The sequence below is a fragment of the Drosophila mauritiana genome, chromosome 3R (assembly GCF_004382145.1).
Source record: "Drosophila mauritiana strain mau12 chromosome 3R, ASM438214v1, whole genome shotgun sequence".
Taxonomy (NCBI): domain Eukaryota; kingdom Metazoa; phylum Arthropoda; class Insecta; order Diptera; family Drosophilidae; genus Drosophila; species Drosophila mauritiana.
In genome coordinates, this window is record NC_046670.1 from 25,585,691 (window position 1) to 25,608,892 (window position 23,202).

At 45.0% G+C, this 23,202-nt stretch overlaps 3 protein-coding genes across 4 annotated transcripts; all 3 read right to left on the reverse strand.

Annotated features, from left to right (window-relative positions):
* Positions 1-652: 652 nt before the first annotated feature.
* LOC117143882 (putative polypeptide N-acetylgalactosaminyltransferase 13) lies at positions 653-3,866 on the reverse strand. 2 transcript variants are annotated; one of them, XM_033308768.1, is made up of 7 exons: positions 3,666-3,797; positions 3,454-3,611; positions 3,214-3,392; positions 2,695-3,158; positions 2,400-2,569; positions 2,081-2,260; positions 653-1,845 (listed from the first exon to the last, which is right to left on the reverse strand). In XM_033308768.1, the coding sequence occupies exons 1-7, from the start codon at positions 3,795-3,797 to the stop codon at positions 1,449-1,451; spliced, it is 1,680 nt and encodes a 559-aa protein (XP_033164659.1). In that variant the 3' UTR covers positions 653-1,448. The 2 variants fall into 2 exon arrangements, with proteins under 2 accessions (XP_033164659.1, XP_033164660.1); XM_033308769.1 differs by lacking the exon at positions 653-1,845 and having other exon boundaries at positions 2,161-2,260; positions 2,434-2,569; positions 3,666-3,866.
* A 4,424-nt stretch (positions 3,867-8,290) lies between these two features.
* Positions 8,291-9,315, reverse strand: LOC117145540 (seminase). The gene has a single exon (XM_033311235.1). The coding sequence runs from the start codon at positions 9,296-9,298 to the stop codon at positions 8,306-8,308; it is 993 nt and encodes a 330-aa protein (XP_033167126.1). The 5' UTR covers positions 9,299-9,315; the 3' UTR covers positions 8,291-8,305.
* A 49-nt stretch (positions 9,316-9,364) lies between these two features.
* On the reverse strand, positions 9,365-10,553 carry LOC117145539. The gene has a single exon (XM_033311234.1). It carries the CDS (start codon positions 10,550-10,552, stop codon positions 9,452-9,454), a length of 1,101 nt encoding a protein of 366 aa, XP_033167125.1. The 5' UTR covers position 10,553; the 3' UTR covers positions 9,365-9,451.
* Positions 10,554-23,202: the final 12,649 nt, after the last annotated feature.

Sequence of the window (23,202 nt, forward strand, 5' to 3'; positions counted from 1 at the left end):
GCAAAGATTTATGCAGATAATAAAATGAGTCTTCAAATGAATAATCAAGTTTTGCATGCCTGGCTGAGGGTTCCACCGCTCATAATTAAGGTCCGTCCTTGGGCCCAGTTTACCCGGTGCCCAGTGCCCAGTTACCAGTTTGCAGTTCCCAGTTGGGTTTATGCGATGATGGAGCAGCTTTTCGAAAGCATCCAGCTTTCAAAAGGCAATACAAATTTGGCGAATTTAAGTCAAGGACTGCCCAATGCGAGGCATTCTTAAAGTGGAACGGCAATTTAGCGGGGACTTTACCTGGGCAAACTTTATAGAAAATTAAATTTTCTAGTGCTTCGCCGTTTTATTACCGCCACCGCTTTATTGTACTTGCATTTCAGGTGCAGGACAATAAAATGTCGCGATGTCGGGCGGTCATAACTTTCAGGAAACCAGGAGGAGAAGGCCCAAACACGATGCCAAAGCAACTGCAACTTGTTAGACTTCCGCCTTCCGTTTCCCTGGTCACCCAAGGCTTTTTTGTTTTTATTAACTTCCGTGAGAAATGCGATTTTTACGCGCAGCTGGCGCTATTGTGAGGGAAATATTGCAGAAGCTGCAGGATATCCAGGACACACTTGTTGCCATTGTTGAGATACAAAATTAACTTTTACGCTTTATTACCTCAAGAATGGTGAAACAAAACAAATCTTAAGTTGCAACTGCACTTTGGAAATTCTCCAACGGCAGCCACACCATGGACTTCTGTTTTCTGCTGGCATTTTCTGCTACTGTTGCTCTAACTGCCACTGTCCCTGTTTTATTTGGACTTGTTTCCGGAGTCGCCGCTTTTTGTCGCCGGCATCCGGAGGCCATCAAAATTGCCGGAAGCGCGAGCCGGGCAGTCAGTGGCATTGTCATCAACTCAATTACATTTGCGACTGACTCCTTGCAGCCGAAGGATGCCTCGCTTTTGTTCGCTGACTGATGACAGGACCGCCTAAACAAGCCGCACAATACGCGCGGCGTCGTTGGCTTTTATCTGGCCACGCCCCCACATCTGCCCCCAACTCCCGCTCCGCCCCACGAAACCATTGTGTCCTGTCTCGTGTGACGGATGCGACAGGAAGCGCTGCGAGTCTTGATAGTCCGACTCCGGCAACAAAGGCTGCGGAGCGGGAAAAAAGAGCGACTGGAGTTGGGTGCAGAAGCACCTTTTCGTATATCCATGGCGCCATAATTTACTGCTTCCCCTCAACCGGAGCCTCCGTAATCTATGGGTATGCCGCTCCGGCAGCGGAAATGTTTCACAGAGATTAGCACAACATGTCAGCGTTTTGATTTACCTGCATGCCCAGAGATTCGGCACACAAACTCAGCCACCTGAGCCCCGGGAACTAAGAGGCTCAGGTTCATCGAATCAGTATCAGTATCGTTGCCGTTATCGGATTCAGTTTCAGTATCATTAGCCAAGTTTATGTCTGCCCCTCCATTTCCAATGCAAATTGAAACGACTGCGATACGGCATGCGAGCGGCAGGTGCTCATCTCCAATCGGTCCTTGAGCGGATTATCCAGGCACAGGTGCGTCTCGGCGTGCAGGAGATGGGTGCCCAGGCGCACCCATCGCTGCGACCTCCTCGCGGTCTCATTCCGCCCGCACGCCTCCAGTGCTATTCGCATTCCGAACCCCACAGCCAGACAGAACTCCCGATGGGTGCTCAGCTGTCCACTCTGGCGCAGCATGCTCCACTGGGTGATGTCGCTGAGGTAGCAGCTCGCCAGGTTCGGCTGGGAGTCCTTTTGTCTGGCGTGCACACACCGATCCTCATTCCGCAACGTTCCCGTGGCCGACAGCTCATCGAAGTGCATCCTGCAAATCAATTGAGGGTTAGTTATTTTTCAATGAACAATAACTCAGATAGCTGACCACACAGCTCATAATAGCACAACTTTTAGAGGAACATGAAAATGTGTTAGATATATAATAAGAAAAGATGCCATCATTACTGAATATTAGATATGTCTATAGCATAGTCATGCCTTTTACATGCAATTTGAAATGCATACATTTCTTATGCACCAAACGTTTTTTCCAGTGCACTGACCTTAGTTCGGGGCTGACATGCCGCAGATACCATTCGAAGGGATGACACCGCCGTTCCGTCCGTATCCGCTGCAGCTCATCATAGGTGTGATCCAGTGGAATTCGCCTGGCCGCCGGCCTCAGTGCGTAGAACATATTTTTATACTCGTCCAGCCAGGACTCGGCTATGATTTTTGAGTTGCTGGTGGCGGGGAGGGAAGAGAGTTCAATCAGCATGTGATTGGAATGTTTATATTAAACGGAAGCCGGTCTGCAATGAAATTGAAAAATACCAGAGGCGGTGCGGCCATTTCACACCTAATCCCCGACCTCGGACTCACTGCAGATAGGTTTCCTGGGCCGGGCTCAACTGACGGTCGGATTGCGGTGGAAAGTCGAAGGCGTGGCGGCGGCGAAAGATGTGTCCGATTCGACTGCAGGGCACGATCTCAATTTGTCCACCGCAAAGCCACAATTTAATGGCCAGCTCGATGGACTCGCCGCCCCAGATCTGCAAAGGGATGAATGTGGACAACTGAGTGTATTTGCTAGGAAATGTGGCAGAGGAGAGCGGCATTCTTGGCGTTCGACATTAGCAATTAGAGCTCTTGACACTGGCTAATTGGGTTTTCTCACCTTCAGATACGGGTTGAAGCTGCCCAGCTTAAGGAACCAGTCGCGTGACATCATCAATACGCCGCCAGCGAAGACAGGACTCTGGTAGGGCATCTCCAGGCGCTCCTGGTTGGCCAGCTGTCGTTTCAGCCAGTGGAAGTGTAGGGACCAGTCAAATCCACCCTTCAGCATCTCATTGCCCTTCCGGTAGCTCAGGGTGGTCGGGTCAATGGGGTCAAGTAGTGGACTAACCGCCAGATTGGTATTGCGTGCCAGTCGCTCTAGCAGTGGCTCCAGCCAGCCCTCGTTCACCTCGCAGTGGCTGTCCAGGAAGAGCACATAACGTCCACTGGCCAGGGAGGCGCCCCTGTTGCGCGACCAAATCAGGCCCATGCGCTCCTGGTTCCTGAGGAAGATGAGACCCAGGCGATATTTCGACCAAAACACTTCGCCCATCCATCGCTTGAGGTCATCCAGCAGGGTCACTGTTAATTGAGCGATAAGTGCGACCCTTTTGCGTAAGTGGGTTCAATGGCCTACCATCCCGCTGACTGCCATCGTCCACAAGGATTAGCTCATGCAGATAGTCCTCCGGCGTTCTACTCAGCAGGGAAACAATGGTGCGCAGCAACATAGAACGCGCTTCATTGTGAAAACTGATCACCACACTCACATTGGCCTCCAAAGGGGAAGGAAGTACATAATTACGTGTAGTGCAACTAAAAGAATACAAAATATTATTTCATAATTTGAATAAAAGTTTGTTTTTCTTTTCCATACCTAGAATGCCTTGTTACGGGCAACTTACGTATAGGACCCACAGCATTACTTAAATGAATATTGTATTGGTAAAAAGCCTCCGATGTTTCTGGTGTATGGGATATGAATACGTGCCAATTCAGGTAGTTATCCACACTCTCATTTTGGTAAGCTAACAGCTAAGAAAACACTTAAATGATTTATCACATAACAGGCGGGATTAATCAACTCACTTCACCGGCGATTATATCATCATTGCGATCATTCCGTATAAATATCACTAAGAAAACCAACTGGCAGATAAGGAATGCAATGATATAGAAACTGCAATGCCGAGGAGCGCAATATTTTCCACCTGCGTACATGACGAATATATCTCGAGCAACTGAAGCTATTCCGGTTTGGAATCCACATGGCGCTCCAAGTGGTCACAAGTCGGGCCGAAAAGCAAAACTAAATCGCTGAGATTCCGCCTTCACGCTCTGCATTATAACTTCTGTTCGGCCGCCTTTCATATTATCACCTTCGAGGAAAAAGCTTGTTTTTATACTTAATTTCGCCCAGCTTTTTTACTTATCTGGCTCTGGTTGTGTCGTCACATGCAGAATGCTCCAATCGTACCTCCCCCACCGCCATATCATCGGTATATGTCACACTTGTCATTGATAAATGCTCGATAAGTCCGGCAAATATTTGTGTGCAGCTCGCAAGGTGTTAATTGCAGCCAAACGAAACTATCTATTACCCATGAGCTGTCAGTTTTTCGGGAGATTTGGGAGGTTTGGGTGCTATGGGGGCAATGGGGCTATGGGGAATGGACAGGTGAGCAAGAGCATGTTATCGATGATATTTCATTCATGGCCCTTGGCGCAATTCGCTATCAAACATTTACAAGTTTTTATCCAGCGGATTGTGATTGAATGTTATTGATATACGAGCAATGTGTAGCTGAAAAGCAAAAACATCATTTATTAGATAATTGTAATTCGAGTTTCGCCAAGGGTAATGGAATGCACTCTCATTTGTTTAAATTATGTTTGCACTATAATTGCATTATTTACTGTGTGTGTGCACTGGGGCGAAAATATTTTGCAATTCATATTTTCGCCAGCGCAATTAATTGAGTGTAATGATTTGCACAATTTTCCACCCACTCATTATATTCTGATTTGTTTTATTTTTCCGAACGGCAAACATAATTGCCGCTGATTTGCGCTCGGTAACATAATAATATGATGGACTTGCAAATATAGACTGCTTCCTATGTCAATCAGTTCATGGCAAATACATCTGCCCCGGAGTGAATTCAATTGGCTACCAAATGGCCAGCGGACTCACTCGCATATTGGCATTCCTTTTTTATGGCCTTTTGTAGCTGCCATAAATATTTCAAAGGCTAGCGTCGCGTCGGTTACGATTCACATCCACATCTCTCTGAGCATGGGGGGAAAAAATGGGGAAACTGGAGATACACACACTCGCCAGACACCATTGTCCATATTGGTTAGTGTCCGAGTTTGCTGCCGGGATAGACCGGAAGCCCCGCCTCCACCATCAGTGATGTGATTTTATTTAAAATTGTTAGGCAAAGCGGAAGTAACTCATTCAGTTAGCAACAAAATCAGGCGCCATGCCTGGTCCAAATTGGAGTGTGACTTCCGCATTGCATTAGGGTTATACTTAGTTGTTAGGTCGGACCTGGGTCCTTCGTCCTCCGCCCTTCGTCCTTCGTCCTGTGGCGGTGGCTGCTGCCCAGTTGCTGATTGACTTACGTGCCTCTCGTTTTCCTCTTCGCTCTCGGTTTGCCGTGCTTTTTTCTGGCTCTTCCCCGGATTTTACGTGCAGCGGAAATGCATTTTTCCAGTCACGTCTCCACCGACCAGACAAGTGTGCAGACAGAGCTGGAGCCGTAGCTGAAGCTCCAATTGCAGATGGTGCCAGGTAAGACATACGCCCCCACTGAGTGGCAGCGACGTCCGAGGATTCTTTTGTTTTCGGTTGCCGTTGGCGTGGGAATTTATTAAGTCGGGCGTGATCTATGCGCTCAAGCTCGAGAGAATTAAAGTGCTTTGTAATGAATGCACAGGGTGGCCAGGTGGCCCCCAGGATAAAACAGGATGCCCCTGCGGCAGCCAGGACACCTAATTGTATGCCAGGTCGCGTGTGCAGCTTAGCAATTAAGTGGCGCGGCCAATTCAAGGGCGTCCAAGGAGACCAAATTCGATATTCAATATGTTTTCAATTTGCCGCTTTTTCTCGCACATCGCAGATCCTATCAAAGGCAATCGCAAAAGCCGTAAAACAAATAAAAATAAAACGAAATTATGCCAATAAATGAATTATAAGGCGCACGCACAACGCGGCGTATACGCAACGCTAGTCACAAGCAATGGGCGACAATGCCTAAGTGGCATGTAAATGTCTGTCAGTGTGGGTGAGTGGATGGGGATGTGGATGTGTGAGTGTGGGCCATGATTATTATAAGGACACTTTCACACTCTCACACACACGCACACATGCGCTGGGCTGTGTGTTTGTTATGATAATGTTAATAGCCCAGCACAGGCTTCTAAAATTTTATTAGCAAGCGGCTTATGGAACTTTGAAAATAATAACAAAAAACCAGCAAGCAGTGCCCCTGCCTCCTGTCCCACTCACTCCTTGCTGTCTCCCTCTCGCAGGCTCCTGTTTGCCATAAAGAATATTGAGGAAATTGCTTTCTTTGCACTCGAAATGCTCAGCAGACCAGGCCGCTTAGCAGGGTGCACTCATTTCGAAATTGTTGCGTATTATCGTAAAATTTTACGCACACTCACACACACCCGCACAGTTGACGGCCAAGGACGTGCGCACACATACAAATGCGTTTCGATGCAGAGAGAAAAAGTTAAGGGATTCTTGAAGTAACATAACATACATGAAAGATACTTAAAATTTATTCAGCATAAGATTCTTACTTCAGATTCAATTTTGTTTAATTGAATAATATATTTTGGTTAAACATATCATTTTTGAAATAAAAATCTTTCCAATAACAAACATTTTCTTGCAGTGTATGGTTTCATTTTTTCGCTTGGCATTGTTTGTAGCCGACGACCGCATTTTTCTTGTCAAACATTTCCATATCCAGCTGCAGCCACATATTCGCTTAGAAGTGCGTGTGTGTCAGCTGAAAATATTTGCAAAAACAAAAGATTTCGGAGGCGCAAATTTTGTGCTTTGTTTGTTGCGGGCCATTTTATGAACTGCGGCCGCGTCCTTGAATTATTTAGTTTAATTTACCAAAGTGCTTTTCCCATAAAGTGATATGCGGCTAATTTGCAAGGACCTCGCTGCTCAGAAGGGGGACAAATCGCAGCGGGAAGATCAAAAGGGAACATCTAAAATGTAAACAGAACACATGGACGGAAATATAATTTCAATGATTTTCCATTTCGATTTCGATATGGCGAGGTAGGGAGGCCCTTGGAGAAAAACCATTTTAATGATGTTTACACAGTTTGTATGCGCCTGTCAACATGGTCGAATGTATCTCATTCCCAGTCCCAGTCTCCCTGTCACATTATGTGCTTTATGGCGATTGACTAGAACTTTTCACTATGCCCGACGGAGTACTTTAGTTGATGACATTATCGCTGCAGTACAAAAGGCTTTTTTGCCACTGCCACTTCATCTCAGTGTTTGTACAGTTTCTTCTTGCCATTCATTCGGCCGGATTTTTCGTCAATGACTCTGAGCCAAAGGACATTCCCGGCAAATATTGCTAAGCGTCTGCGCGCTTCATGGTTCTTGTGGGGCAACTTTGATTTGGCAGCGGAGGCGGCCGAGGCAGAAATTTTTCATTAATTTGATTGAACCTCAGTCAGCCGAACGGAAATGAGGCAGAACAATTTAATGTCATATTTGCGGCGCACGAAAAATTGTTTTTCATTTGATCTCCGCAGGTCTGACCTCAGTCGTAGGACAGTTCAATTTAAAAGAAACAAATTGGACAATAAATAAGGCGATTACGATATTATCATGCTGAAAATAAACTCGCCGCATGGTTCTTTCAATTTTTCAGTTGTAAACTATTGATGTTATTCTGGGAACGGTTATTTATTTGTATTTCATTTGACTTTTTGCTGATTAATCAAAAAAAAAGTTGTATTACAAATATATATTTAAATGGCTCTTACTTTGAGGCTACACAAATACATCTGTTTACTGAAAATTTGTCAATTGTATCCCAAGCTTTTTATATCGCTAAATTTTGGCCCCAACCAGTTTTTCGAATCTTTTTATGTTTGTCAGGTTAATGAGGATTCATCATATCCGTGGTAAAGCAATGCTCTTTTAACGGTTCAGACCCAAAAAATTCAGAGAATTAAATCATTTATATCGGACTATTATTAAAGAAATAACAAATACAATTGAATTTAATTAAGGAAAGGCTGAATCCAGAATTCATCCGTGCGAACTTCCGTAGTGGCTTGGCTTGTATCCGAAGTGTGGACGCCAATCATCCTTCATGTACCTCATCTTGTGATGTTTTACTCCGGAAGTGGGCAACTCTTCGCTGTGGCAAAACTGGAGCACGGCCAAAAGCAAAATAACCACCGCTTTCAACATGGCGATATATGGTTAGAAACTGACTACTCCTCTAATTTCCTTAGCTTTTTAAGGGTGATTTAGTACACCTCCCGATTGATAATTCGGATTTAACAACCAGTTAGGCATGGACCTTATATGTAGTAGTAACTATACTTACCAAGTAAGCTGGATAAATATACTTTTGTGTAACTAAACCCATTTTAAACATAATCAAATATTTAAAAACAAACATTATTTGAATAAAATTGTTATAATATTTGTTATATTGTTATATTGTTATTTACAAAATGGTATCTTCTATGCGGGAGTTTTTAATGATCTCCATGCCCATTATCGAGAAGGCGAGAGCATCGTATACCCTGATGTACAGATTCGCGCCCGTGAAGGCGGGACAGTTGTGACCAGCCACATTGATGCCGCAGATGCGTTCGTCGTGAACGAGGGGATTCCCCATGGCCAACTGGCACTGGGCCGTATACTTCATGTTCTTCACGCAGATCATGGTGTCGGTGGCGACCACCGCTTCGGGATCCCTCATGCGGAGTCGGCACGCCTGAATCGGTATGATGTACGTTGTCTGCGAGTGAATACTGTGGCGACTCCTGATCCACAGTGGCAGCTCGATGGGCTCGTATATTTCCAGCTCCGAGTCGCACAGCTTCACGGTGTCGCCAGTCACTTTGGAATTCTTTGGGGACTTGGATAGTTGAATAGCAACCAGCATGGGATCCGCTCCTTTCAGGTAGGTCTGGTTGAGCGCGACCTTTTTCCCTTCGAGGACTTCGTCATCGTACATCTTCATCGTGACCACATCATCGCTGGCCAAATCAAAACAAGTGGTAGTGGTAATCACTAGCATCTCGGATATCACTGTGCCCATGCAGATATATTTGTTTTGCTGATAGAGTCTCACCATCAGCTCGTGCAGCGGCACCTTCTTGTCCGAATTGGTCAAGGTAACTACAGGCTCCTTGGAATGTCCATACTGTACTGTGTCATTACTGGGATTATTTGGATTATTGAGATTATCAGGATTATCGGGATTATCGGGATTATTTGAATTATTGGGATTATTTGGATTATTGGGATCGGAATCCATTTCGTGATCGCTCCTTACAGTACGACGTCGTTTGTAGTTCATTTGGGTTTTTCGATTGTGCTGCGGCTTATAGGTGTCCAGCATATAGCGATGGACATGAGTGTTCGAGGATTCCGACTCGTTCGCCAGGAAAGCTAGCAGAAGGATCTGAATAATGCAGAGTGGTAGCAGCATCGTTACTCAATAAGTCTCTGGTACTAAGCATATCTTATTTTTGACTTGACCATAGTGCTTACAAAATCAATTTGTGACGCCTTATAATTTGACATTTACACTAATTGCAACCATAAAATAATATTTTTTACACTGATTAAAATGTGAATAAAACTAATAATAATCGAGAACGCTTTCAACATGATTCTCAATCGAATTCTTGACTTCTCGATCTGGTCCTCCATTAAGAGGATCATCGAATGCTAATTCCTCTGGGGGACCACCAACATAAACATTGGGCGACTTCTTCACTATGGTCTCAAGCAGGGGTGACAATGTAATTGGATTCGATTCATTGTATGGACCCGATCCGGTGAAGGCCCTCAGGGCATCCGTGGCCGTCTGGATGAAGGGTATGACCGGCCTAATGGGTAGGTATATGTCCATGTTGGTGGAGTCGTCGTCCTCGTCGCAGTGCTCTCCATATATATTGATGGCCGCCAGTTTGTTGTCAATCAGTAAGGGATCCCCAGGTCGAGTGCTGCATGTGGTCTTCTTCGAGTGCCGCTTGTTTCGCACGCAGATGAATTCCGGCTCAAAGGTGGAAACATGGAATACCTCCTTTAGGCCGTAGTAGATCTTGCAGCGATCTATGTCCATAACCCGCGTGTTGTACAGTCTGATCTGGAACTTGGGTGGACCAAAGTAGGCCATCTTTACGTCATCCCCCGCCTGTGGCCTCTTACGATGCAAGGGAATATATCGGTATTTGTCTCTGTCGAGCTTGTTAGAGAGGGCGAGCAGAGCCACGTGGTTGGTAAAGCGTTCCTTCTTATTAACCGGCATGAAAAATCCGATCACCTGATGTGGTTCGGGATTGTCGTCCAATTCTATGCCAGTCAATATGGACAGATGTTTGGCCGTGTACTCGTATATCAGATCGAATCTCCGCGGCTGGAAGCAGTGCGTCGAGGTCACGACCATCCTGCGGGAGATCAGAGCCCCCGCACAGATGACAGATCCCTCGTTCAGCACGTTCACGTAGTATGTCAAGTCCCGCGTCGCATCGAAGGGAAGTCGCTTTTGGACCTCCTCCGGCTTCGGTTTGTCCCGTTCCTCAAGGGCTTCGCGATTGTAATTTACATGGTCTTTGGTTCTGTGGGCTCGATTGTAGTAAGTGGGTCGGTGGTAGTTCTCCGAGTACCTTTTAATCCACAGGGAGGCACTGTAGTCCAGACCAAGGATGGACAAAATGCATGTGATTAGGAGTCGCATGTCGGAAAGAAACTGGCACTTTAATCAGATTCCAGCACGCCAAAAGAGATTCAGTTAGCTAACTTAATTAGTTTCACTTTGAGCAAAAGAAAATTAAGTCACTCAGAAAAAAGCTTTAATCAAATCCAAATTTGTATAAAATACAACGAATAATACAAACTTCAAATAAATGGCAAATCTGTATTGATCATTATGTCTAATTAACTTTTTCTTTAAGTATAAGATAAACAGATTTTTTCTCAATGTAGAAATATTAATTAAAAATTTAGATGAAAGCCAATCGACAGGCTCATCTCTCACATTCTCTGTGTAATTCCTGCATGTCCTTTATTTGCCGTGTCTGTCATTGTTTTGGCATTGCCATTTTTTGTAGTCTACTTTTGTGCGCGACGAAAGTGAATGAACGAATAAGGGATATTGCTGGAGTTTGTGAGAGTATATGTGCTGGCCTGCGGCTGTACATTGAATTATAAGCCAGCCATCGATGCCCGGCATTTAACTCTTGCCTTTTGCCGCCATCGAGATCGGAGCAGACAGCTGAGTGGACCGTCCTGCCAACGGCAGACGACATTGTGCCGGACATGAAAGGCTTGAAAGGTATATAAGCAAGATGGCTGAAAAAGTGCGGCGCACAACGAAGGACATAGATAATTAATTTGCTTTGATTACAGTTGTCTGGTGCGGGAAAGTACCCCCTTTTCTAGAGGAAAACTGAAAAAACTGATTCAGAATCAGTCTTCGACTGGGCCTCTGAAGTGGACTGACTGGCAGACGGAAATTGAAGTGTTTGTAATGTATGCACCGCCTGCGGCAAGAAAACGGATGAGCCAAAGGCATTTCCAGCTGGAAACTCCCTGCTCCTCTGCCGTCGACAGCAAAAAGTGACAGCCATGTCGGCAGGCTCGACGGCGACGAGTGCGTCTAATTGATGGGCAGACGAAGGCTTTTCCATGCAAATATAGAGTACGGGTCAAGATCTGGATATCCGCAGGCAAGGCGGAAAGGCACGAAGGCAGCCAGGAACAGGAGCAGGAACAGCTGCCGGGTCGGGTCGCTCATCAATTATTTAAAATATGTTACACTTGGCACATTACCCGACTGACAAACATGTGTTTGCCGTTCGCCGTTTGCCGTACCCGTAAGCCGATCCGACCGGCCATAATAGCTGGTCATTATGTTTATGTGTCGACGCCAGGGGACGTATGGGGAGACCCCACCTGGCATGGGCAGAAAAAAAAGGATATTCAACGACCTTGTCGAAATTTATGCGTACGTGCCCGGTTGAAAAACGAGGACGACGACAAGAAACCTCGGGTCATTTATTATTAGCTGTAAAACGCGTGCTGGATCCGGATTGCTTCCGGATTCAGAGGGATTTTAGTGCTCCTATGAGCTGACTTTCATCCAATAAACAATCTCCATTTGCAAGTTGGACGGGCGCCAAATCTGATACATTAGACGAGTCGCGATTTGATTAGGGATACCTTTTTATTAACTATACGGAGGCTTTGCATAAAAGGGTGTTCCAATGTTCTAGTGGCACTATGAACCCTTTCCCATAATACTGAAGCCCAATTATGAACACTGCTTAAAGGATGATTTGCGCTAGGGCGGTAGTTGAGTTTTATCCAAACGCTGTCGACGGCAAATTAAATGTCACTCACACGCCATGTAAGCCCGGCAAAGATTTTGCAGCTCATTATGCAGCATGACGCAATGAAAAACACAGGAGGGGGCCAGCTAGATGATGGGGGTTGAGCTTATTTGAATTTACAAGTTGCCAGCGACTAATGGCAAATTCAATTTCGAGAAGGGAGCACTTTAAAAGCAATCAAAGGCGCTGCTGCCGCCTAGAAGGATCTGCTCCACAGATGGATCTCTGGCCGGGATTTGGCTGCAGGGTCAGCTGTGCGAGTACATTTGTCTTGAGCAGTTTTCGGAGATGGACACGGCTAAAGGAAGCCATGGATGCAATGGACACGAACCGCCGCTGGCCAAGTGAAAAGTGGAGCAGCACCAGCACCAGAAAGGAGCAAAAGGAGCTGAAGGAGCGATCTCGGCGGTGGCGGCTTTGCCTTTGATTGCACTGGCTCTCTGCCTGTCTTCTACTCAAGCACAGTTCGTTGCACACTTGAACATACCCTCAGCAAATAAATGCAAATTTCGCCATGGCAAACACACACACATACGCACACACACAGGCACATGGACATAGACAAGGACTACTGCTCCTTTTGTTGCCGCCGTTGCACATTTCCCGAACGCCAAAGCGCTGCTCTATTTTGCCCTGCTCTTTCAACATATTTGTATAAATTTTCGATTTTCTGCTTCAATAGTCCGCCGGAGTTGCTGCTCCTCTTCACTTTGTTTATGTCTCAAGAATTCAATATTTTTTCAAACTATTCCTGCTGCTTTCCTCGCACTTGCTTTGTTGTTCAACTCTGGTTGGTTCTGGTTGGATATGTTTGGCGTTACTGCCAAAGGATTGGTAATCCCGGGACACCTTTAAGCTCTACCCACATATCTGTTCGATTTGAGCTACAGAATTTACTTTTCACTCTCACATTTTATATGCTCATTAAATTTTATTGCTCCCTTACAGTTGCTAGTCCTTCAAAGCACGCAGAACTCGTTTTGTTTTGGAATGTACGTGCTTAAACGCTGCCTGCTGCCGTTTGCTACTTAATGGCTAATTAGTGGTATAATTTACACCTTAATGACTCTACAACAATGCCAGGCAGCAGCCCAAGCTGCAGGAGGATGGGGGACGAAGGAGCAAAGCTGCTCCAGCCAAGAAGCCACAACCATGAGGCGAGGGAGCTGCAGAGCTGCTGAGCAGCTATCTAGTTTAATCCCAGCACCTTGTAGGCCACCAGTTCCCTGCTCCGAGATCCCTGCTCCACACGCCCATGGCCACATTTTATCGCTCGGCTCATATGTGTGTGCGCTGCTTTATGTGCAAATCAGCGTCCATTAATAAAGACAGCTAGCGAAACGTTACGCATACGCCGCGTTGCATTAATCACAGCAAACGATACGATGTCCTGGGCCGCAGCGTGTTAATTTCATCGCAAATGCCTTTTCCAGTATGAGAATTTATGTATGCCATTTTAGACAGTTTGATTTATGACCTCGGCTCGGAAGTGAATCGAGCTTTGGTGAATTTATTTTACTGCTTTAATCGCGGGGAGGAAATGCGTGAAAATCACACGCCTGCCAAATCAATTTATTAGTGGCTTTTCCGATTTCAGCAAACTTTAAGCGCAGAACATTAAATATGTGTCGGAAAAGCGTAGAGTAAAATTACTTTTCAATATTTCTCGCCAACCAAATTGATTGACTTGCATGCGAGGCGAGGCAAAAAATGTTGTCACGCACTCTGAAATTATTCAAAATGACACAGCTCACACATCACACAATGTGTGTGCACCTGACAAAGTCATACCAATGCCAAATCCAAAGGCGAACTCCGCGGGTGGCAATGCAATTTGCAAATTGCCATAAAGCTGCAATTGTGTCAAATATTTTAATGTAATAAGGGTCGCAGCACGATAGCTGCATGCATTCCCATTCGCATTGGCATTCAGTAGCAGGTTCAAAGGACACCCACTAATGGCGGTGCCACGTTGCGTATACGCAATGCGTCAGCAATGACATCAACTGTCGCCATTGTGAGATATGCTCGTACTTAAGGCGAGTTGCTAACGAATGGCTTATCGCCAGGGCAATTTCGCCGAGCTGATCAATTACGAACGGGCATAAATCCGTTTAGGACCACAAAATCTAAGCGGCATCCCTTAATAAAATTGGCAATCGGCGAAAAAAACTAAGGCAACCGCTCGAGCTATTCAATTTTTATTCTCTATTTTTATTTATGGCTCTGGCCGCGGTCCTTAAACCAAAACTCAAAATATATTTCTCAACGGCAATGCAGGACGACAAGGACAATCGGCAGCGAGTTAAAAAAACAAGCGAAAATATTACAACATTTTAATAGCGAAAATGAAGATTTATTGCCCACGACGACAACAGCGACGGATGACGACGCCAAAATGCCAGAAAAAAAATAATCGGGAGTTCAACTAAAAAGCGCGTTTAAAAAAAGTGAAACAAAAAGCCACTGACCAGCAAAATCGGAAGCAGTAAATGCTGGAAATCATTCAAGTAATCGACTGGAATAGGCTCTAGATATACGACTAAAATACAGCCAGAGTTTAAAATGTAGTTCTTAAATCAACATGCACTAGGGCTTAAAAAGTTGTTTATTGTTTATTAAAAAAATTATAATAGCTTAACTTAATTGCTGAACTTATCTACCCGTCATATTTTAAAATGCCCTGGGTATCGGAATGTGAAAAAAGTGCAAAGTGTAAAAATCGCTGCCGCGTCACGTCACGTCAGCCGCATGATAGACCAGTCAGAACCGCCCCTCCTTGCCACCCCAGGGGGCGTGTCCAGTCGGGAGTCAAGACCCCCCCCCTACGAGCTCCCTACGCCCGTTCACCGATTCCTGACTGCCATATACCGATTCCCTTATCGCAGCCATAGTTGCCGCCATTGTGTTGCTGCGTGTTGCTGCTGTCTGAGCTGCATGCCACAGCGACCCGTCCCGTCCCGTACCGTCCCGACCCAGGAGCGTCCCAGAAGCGTCGCCATTGTTTGCTCGCCCACTGTGCACACACAACTGGGCGTGTCCAATCAAAATATGCAAATGTTTTATCCGTAAAACGTCGCTTTGATGGAATTTCGGCACATTTCGCCGCTCAGTTGCTCCAGCTGCTGTTTTTGTTTGCTTTGGTTTGGCTTGGCCGCGTTTGCCTTGTTTTGGTTGTTTCGGATTTTTCCTTCTATTTTTTTGAAGTCCTCCTTTGTGGGGGGGGGGGGGGAGGGGAGTGCTGGCAGTTCGCAGGACCCTCCGACAAATTAGCAGTAGTTTGCCGGGCCTGACGAACGACGGGCACACGTCAATCAGCGAACAACGCGCCACGTTGCCTGATTTATATGCATAAATTTTCGCGTGCGGTTTGAGCCAGTTTGCTGGCGCTTTAATTTAATGTTGCCAACATTTGCGCGTCATTTTTGGTCAACCGGTTTTCAATAGTCATTCCCGCTAATGGAGGCGTGGCAACTGGCAGGGGGCGGCTGGCTGGCTAGCTGGCGATGATGAGCTCCATGCCCCCCACTGCTGAAATGTGAAAGCTCATTACTGCGGCTGGGGGCGTGTGGTTATCGGGGGGCGTGGCCATGTGCCTTGTGGGTAATGAATTTATGATATTACTGGTCATGCCAATAGTTGGGCAATAACACAGGGCCTACTTTTAAGGGCCCGGGCAAGAATTTCCAGTCCTTGCCCACTGAATTGGTAGTTCAATTTGCGGTTTTCGTGTGGACTGGCAGGCATTTGAGCTTATTATGCCGCTGAATGCACTTAACAGTGCTGACGGATAACTATTTAAAAAAAATAATGGAATAAGAAGAGTCAACTTAAGTTTAGTAATACGAATACCGAATATTATACATGAAAAGTTACTAAAAATCAGCATAAGCTAGAGTTGAGCAAGTATAACTTTAGTTACAATCTGGATGATTTTAGTTTCCTGTAAATTCCTAATGGCGAATCCACTTTAAGCTTCAATTTAACCACATAAAAGCAAAATGGCAGCTCTGCTCCCCAAACTCCAGTTGCAAATCCCGCAGAGAAGCCCCAGGTCAGGACCAAAAACTATAACAATATCGGTGTGCCATGGCAATGACTATTGTAATTATGAAGTAACTCAATAAACAGTTGGCATGTTACTGTTTGGAGAAACTGCATGCAAATTGCAATTAGTTTCTGTTTTGCATTTGCCATTATTATTGAATTTGGTCTAATGTGCAAATAGCATTGGCCATGGCAGTCCTCATCGGCAACCTGTAACTCAATCAATGGTGAATGCGGTTAAATTGTGGCGCACAAAGGGGACTTTAAGGGCTCGATTCGGCTCCACTCATTATTGATTCACAATGCACACACTCTTTTTGTTTTGCCAATTAGGATGGGAGTGGAATCGCAACCGCTCCAACGGCTGCAACCTCCGATATCACCTCATTATTGCTGCTAAATCCATGCGCAGACACACCGACTTCCGTTCTGGCCAAAATGAAATTTATAATGACAGCTACAGCAAACAACAAACAAACAAACAAACAAATCATGCCCTCAGATCCAGTTGCCCCCGAACAATTATGGGTAAAAGTTGAACGATACAACTAAAATGTAATCAGCCAGGACCTCCACAACGTGCATACATGTATGTGGAGAAGTAGCGAGCCATGTCCTTCTCACCATCATGTGTCCGTGTGTTTGTTTTAATTAAAATTACAGAGCCATGTTTGTGCCTTTGTTCCCGCCTTTGTTGGCAACTCGCTCTCTTAATGCTTTTTTAGTAAATAATTTATATTCAATTTTCAAATAAATTGCCAACAAAAATAGTTAGCAAACAAACGGAGGCCACCATGGGATGCATTAGACTGGAGTTTGTAATGCAGGAATAATAAACAAAAGTAAAACAGATTTGCCATATTTAATTCTATTAATCCGAGATATTAAACAATGAAAAAGGACAACGAGATGGATTTTCTGATTACTTTCAAATTGTTTAATTCGACGTTCGATTTTCAATCAGCCCATTGTGCTGGTCCAAAACCGTGTGTGTTTTCCATGGACATTGTCTGCGTTTAGTGGCAGCGGGGATTATTATAATTGTGTAAGCTATTTAAGCATGATAAACACACGGTGTCACACTCATTTGCATGCGTGTGTGTGTGTGTGTGTGTATGTCTAATGGTGGGGGTTGGAAAAACACACCCACACCTGCAGCGAAAGCAGTTTCCGTCCGTGTGCGTGTGAATGTGACGTGTGGTTGGCTTTGATATGGCATTTTCGTGTATGCGGCTGGGCCAAAAAACCGATACGAATCTCCACCAAAACTTTCAGCTTTCAACTTTCGAATTCAAGTGTCAAATTAGCTGAGCAAGCCCGACTGAACTCAAGCCCTTAAATATTAACTCTTACTTAAAAATGTACACAGCTCGCCTGGTTACCAATTAAACTGGAGTGTTGCGCTTCGCTTTCGGCCACCATCTATGCGGCATCCTTAACCATCTAGAATCCTCGCTCGGCCGCAGCATGCACACAAACTCCAAACTGCAGCTAGATAAACTGTCCGCCCTCACAGGCGCAAATATTGATAGTCTAACACAAAAGTTTTATGCACTAAAAGAACGCCTAGCGGCGGGGGTGGGGGCGGTTGCAGTGCGTCCTCCTGGCTGCCAGGATCCCTGGATCCCGGCAAAGTCAATTTTCACCCAAGTCGACGTTAGTTGAAAAGTTAGCAACACAAAGTGGGAGCGGGCTGGCTCACCGAAAGCAAAAAAAAAAATACAAAAAAAGGGGAAAAAGTAACACAAAAAGAAAATGAAAGCCGAAACGTAAATTTTTATCTCTGCGCGGTGCAGTGCAAAAAGGTTTCGAGTGCAAAATAAAGTTACTTTGGCAATGCGATGCATCAAACCGCAAAACAAGATAATTTCAACGGTAAATAAATCACAGCCACGAGTGCTGGTGCACTGGGTGGTGCCAAGTGGGTGGTGATGAGGGGTCTACCTGCACGGTTCACTGCCTTGCCTCTTTTGAGTGAAATTCAGCTCCCCAAAGTGAAACAACTGAAAAGTTGCAGGTACACACACAAAAAGAAAAGGCCTAAAACAATCAGAGCTTTTCATAACCAGTTTACTGATATTGTGTGAAATACAAATTAAACTCTTAAGCTTAGTTTTAAAATTCAGAAAAACAAACAATATTTACCTTTCTGTTCAATATTCACAGTTCTTAACGCTTTTATTTAGAGCACCACCTCACTCTTTATGCTCTCCTCGAAATATTCATTTTTCTGTAGTGTATTGTGGCAGGCAAATCCAGAGCCAAATCACTCCATTACCACCTCGGGCAACATTCGCGCGTGTTGCACAAAAAGCTGATTAGTTGCCATTGTGGCGCACACCGAGCCGAGCACACAGGTGCACTCCCAGCCGGGTGGCAGAGTGCTAGGTGTTGCAAATGCTTTACCGCCGGCACCCCGAGGATTAGCCCAATTCATGCGATTCCCAGCTCACTCACATTTCACTCACTTCCATGGCGAAAATATAGAATCGCTTCATTATTAGCATGTGAGGATCTAATTGGTTTGAATGCACTCGATAAACTTGCAATCCGATTACTCAAACCGAGCACCAAGCACCAAGCACTGTCATTTATTATTAAGCCAGGCTAGGCGAAAGGATTATTATCTAAGGACTTCGCAACTAAGTGGGGCAGCGTCGGCAATAAAAACCTCCTGATTCAGGACTAAGCACTGGAGTGGAAACGAAAGACCAAGGGAAACTGAGTAGGGTAATAAATAAAATGGCCTTGTTACACCGGGCATGGAAAAAAGGTGTCACACCCCCACGTGGAATAGCCTGCAGCCTGCAGCGAGTGCTTAAGCAAAAGTTGAACTTTAAGTGTTGCCACCTTAAGTCGACGCCATCTGCAGGCCAAAAAGCGAACCGAACTGTGGCATATTGCTCTATATGGACGAACTTCCTTCCCCATTCCCCGTAAAAACTTTTCCATTATTTTTATCTGCTTCACATTTTCAAGTAGCAAAAACTTTGATGCTGTATGCAAAAATAAAAACAGCATCCGAAAACAGGGAAAACAAAACCAAAAATTAAATACGATTTTTTTTTCCTTTTTTCCCTCATATTTTTTTTTTTTTCTTTTTCTGACACTCACAAAGCCAAAGCAGATTTTCATATACAGTACGTACATATATTTATATGGAATAAGACCTTCCCCAAACAGTTATTGTGGCTGGCCCGGCCAATTCAAGGCCCCTCGGGCTGGTGTCTTTGGCATTTTATTTAGTTTGTTATTTGTTCATACTTAAGTGTGTCGCCAGCGTCTTGTATTGGTTTTATTCGAAAAACTTGTCGTATGTCGTCCTCGAGTCGAAGAGGCGAACGAAGAAGCCAGTCAGCGATGCCCAAGACAATAACCCACGACCCAATCCAAATCCCACACCCATCCCACACCCGCAAACACTGATTTCAGATCCTTGTTGTATAAGCAAAGTAAGTTGTTGAGTAGATTACGGTTTTTGTTACGTCCGCCTGCCATTGTCTTTAAGTTTTTGCCTTCCTTTATGGGCAACGAGGTTCCGAAGGTTCCGTAGGTCCCCAGTGACCCTGTAAACTTCAAATTGCTACAAGTGACACATCCCGTCCCATGCCATCGCCCCGCATCCCATCCGTTCGATCTTGTGGGTATCCTTGCCAGGACAATGGTCAGGCGGGCAGGTGAGTATGAGGGCGATTGCGATTGTGCTTGTCTCGGTGCCAAAGCGCCTTCAATGACACAAAGCTGGCGAAAAAATCCTGAGATAAACAAATTCGAACAATGTCGTGTGTAATTTAAACACTTGTCTCCGGATCTTGATTCCTGTTTCTTGGCACTGTTACAGACATCTTGGCTGTGTCCTTTCGAATTTAAAAGAGTGAGCATAGATTTTACATTTTAAGTTCTTTTGTCTTTGGTATAGCCAAACTAGGCTATCGTCGTGGGGCCTAATAAACTTCAATACCCTATACTTTTCTATTTATTTCTATTCTGTATAATACTTCTCATCAATTACTACTAATTTCCTCGTTTTCTGGGCATAGCCCACTTTTATGTGGGTTTTCCGGTCTGTTGCAATCATTCCAAATAAACGTAAAGATGTGTATTTTGCCCAAAATTCCGGCGACTCGGAGGCAATTCAATATGGGTGAGATTCGGCGTGTGGGGAGCACGGAAAGATGTAAATCCCTTGGGCCATACACATGACATGCCATGCCTAAACCATATTTTGTGCCACAGTCATGTAAGTACATAATTCAACAAAATGTTAATTTAATTAAATTATGAATATGAAATTTTCGCTGGCTGCCTTGCCTTGTGTGTCAGGTGCAGAATGAGAGCGGGCAAATGGGGGCGGGGCAATACGGAATACTGAATGGCAGTATAAACTCGACGCGCTTCGACTGAACAAATTCATTTATATTTCGCACACGGGGGCGACACACTCTGTGCCCCAGAATTTTGTGTGGCAGCTCCGAGCACGCAAACACTGGGCAACTGAGCGCTGAAAACAGAAAGCTGAATACTGAAAACTGAAAACTGGAAACTGGAAACCAGCTCAATAACGATACAGAATGTGGCCCAAAGCCGCATATAGCATTTAGCATACAGCATATATCATGTAGCGTATGGGTCAGAAAGGCAGCGTGGCCGACCAACAGCAGCAGCCATTGCCACATGTTGATTTTGCAAAACTGAGCCGAAATTATATAATGCAATGCCGGGTAAACAAGCCGCGGCACACAGATGACTGCATAAATAAACCGAAATTCGAAGAAAACAACATCATTAAAGTGCTCTCCGGGCACGGAGCTCCGCGGCGGCAACATGGGGCAAATGTGTTCCAAGCATAGCCCCCAAACAGGACCACCACTCCAAAAACATGCACATATTCGGATGAAAATATAGAAATGCACGTGGGGACCGCCACAACCCGGCTAATATCAGGCAAATCCAGAATTACTAAAAACCAAATGGCCAGCCGCATTATAAACATGCAGCCAGGCAGTTACTAAAAATAATGAGCCCGCTGACTGAGTGTTTGGTCAGCGGTACCGAAAGAGCCATTTCTGAATGGAGTAGCTGCACTGGAAGAAATACCTGATACGAATATGAAGTCTGGCAAGACCCATGTGTCATAAAAATACGTTAACAGGTCATTATACAAGATTTTAAGCTTTAATGTTGCAGATCATTCAATATAAATAAGATTCGGATTTTTTACCTAAGCAATAATCAAGCACATACTTATCTTAAGCCAAAAATGCACAAGTTTAAGTGCAAGTAGAGCGCTCAAATTAATGAAGTTTTAGATTGAAAAGTGCAAAATGCATTTGAAATTCGCAATTCGCCAGCTCGGTCAGTTGATTTGCGTTAGGGAGCCGAAATGAAATCCGTTGAAAGCTGGCGGAGAAGCAGCATTGGTGGCAGCATTACGACGGAATTGAGTTGCTGAGCCAGGCCAAAAGCTATCGGTGCAAAATCTGCGTGGCCAGCAGAATGCGAGAACACCCAAAGACCCTATCATAAATTCAATTTTTTCTGTTGCAGCTAAGACAAAATACCAAGAGTTGACATTAAGCAGCCGGATGACGGGCGGGACAACTCGCAGGACGACTTCTAGGGTTCCCAGGACACCCAGGACTTCTCCTTCTCGGCTGCACTGACAGCGATGACGACAAGTGGGAGAGGACATCAAGTGAAATGCAACCGAGGCTCCAGCTCCATCTCCAGCTACGGCTTCAGATTCAGATTCAATGCGCGTGACAGAAACCACAGGGCTGTCAGCAGAGCAACCGCCTTGGATGGCCATTACCCCAAGTCGCAGCATCCTTCGTTTGACATGGAACCCTGTCCAGGATGGGATGGTATGTGATGGGATGGGGTGGGTTGGTATGGGATTGTCAGTTTGGTGGCTTGTAGCTGCAACTGTAACTATATATGCCAGCGCTCTTATTGTGGGCCCACTGCCGCTGTGCATTTGTAACAGAGCTTTTCGTAAATTGATCCAATTTATGCTTATTTTATGGCAAATTACGGGCGAAAGACGCAAGTCTGCCGGAGACCTCTGCCACTGACACCACAGGGAGCTGGAGAGCTCCTTGTCCGAGGACCTGATTAAAGGGGCTTTAAATATCCATATCGTCAGCTAAATGATATAAATGCGCAATCAGGAAAGGTTTAAAATTAAATACTGCCATAACCATTTTTTTAATTAACTAACGAGAGTTGAAAACGATTTTAGCTTTCTATATTTGTCAAAACCCTGGGGAAAATTTAATTATGTCAAACCGTTTGACATTTCAACTTAACTTTTGCCCAAAAAGTTTCGATTTTTCCACCGCTTTTGATGAATAAATGCAAAGTTCAATAGCTGTCAAAATTGAAAGCGCATATCGTGTTTTATTTAAATAATAGTGAATTTATAAATCTCCCCGAGCTGCGCAGTTTAATCTTGTGATTCCGGGAAGCCCCGCATGTGTGTTAAGCTTATATACATATATATAAATTCGATCCTGAATATCCACTTGAGTCGTTGGGCGCCAACTGCTGATTGTTCGCCACTTTCACCCACACAATTTGCCTGCTAACTTGCCTTTATTGGCTTCTAAATGCAGCTCTAAATCCTTTGAGCAAATTGCCATATTGCTGCCAGCTGCCTCTCGTACGGAATGTCCTTGCTGCTTGTTGCATTGTTTTCGTATAATAAAATTAAACTTATGCACTCGCTCTCCGGGTTTCTGGGGCGACTTCCCGCCCGGGGCGCTTGGGTGAGCATTTGTTAAGTGGCAAAAGATTGAAATGAAGGCAAACACACAATTGCACACAAGCCGGGACTGACGTGCAGATTATTGGCATGTAAGCGTAAGTGTGCGTGGGTGCACTGAGAAAAAATGTCTGGAGATTCAAGCAGCATATGGATAATCAAGCAAGACAGACTTAGCTGCGATTA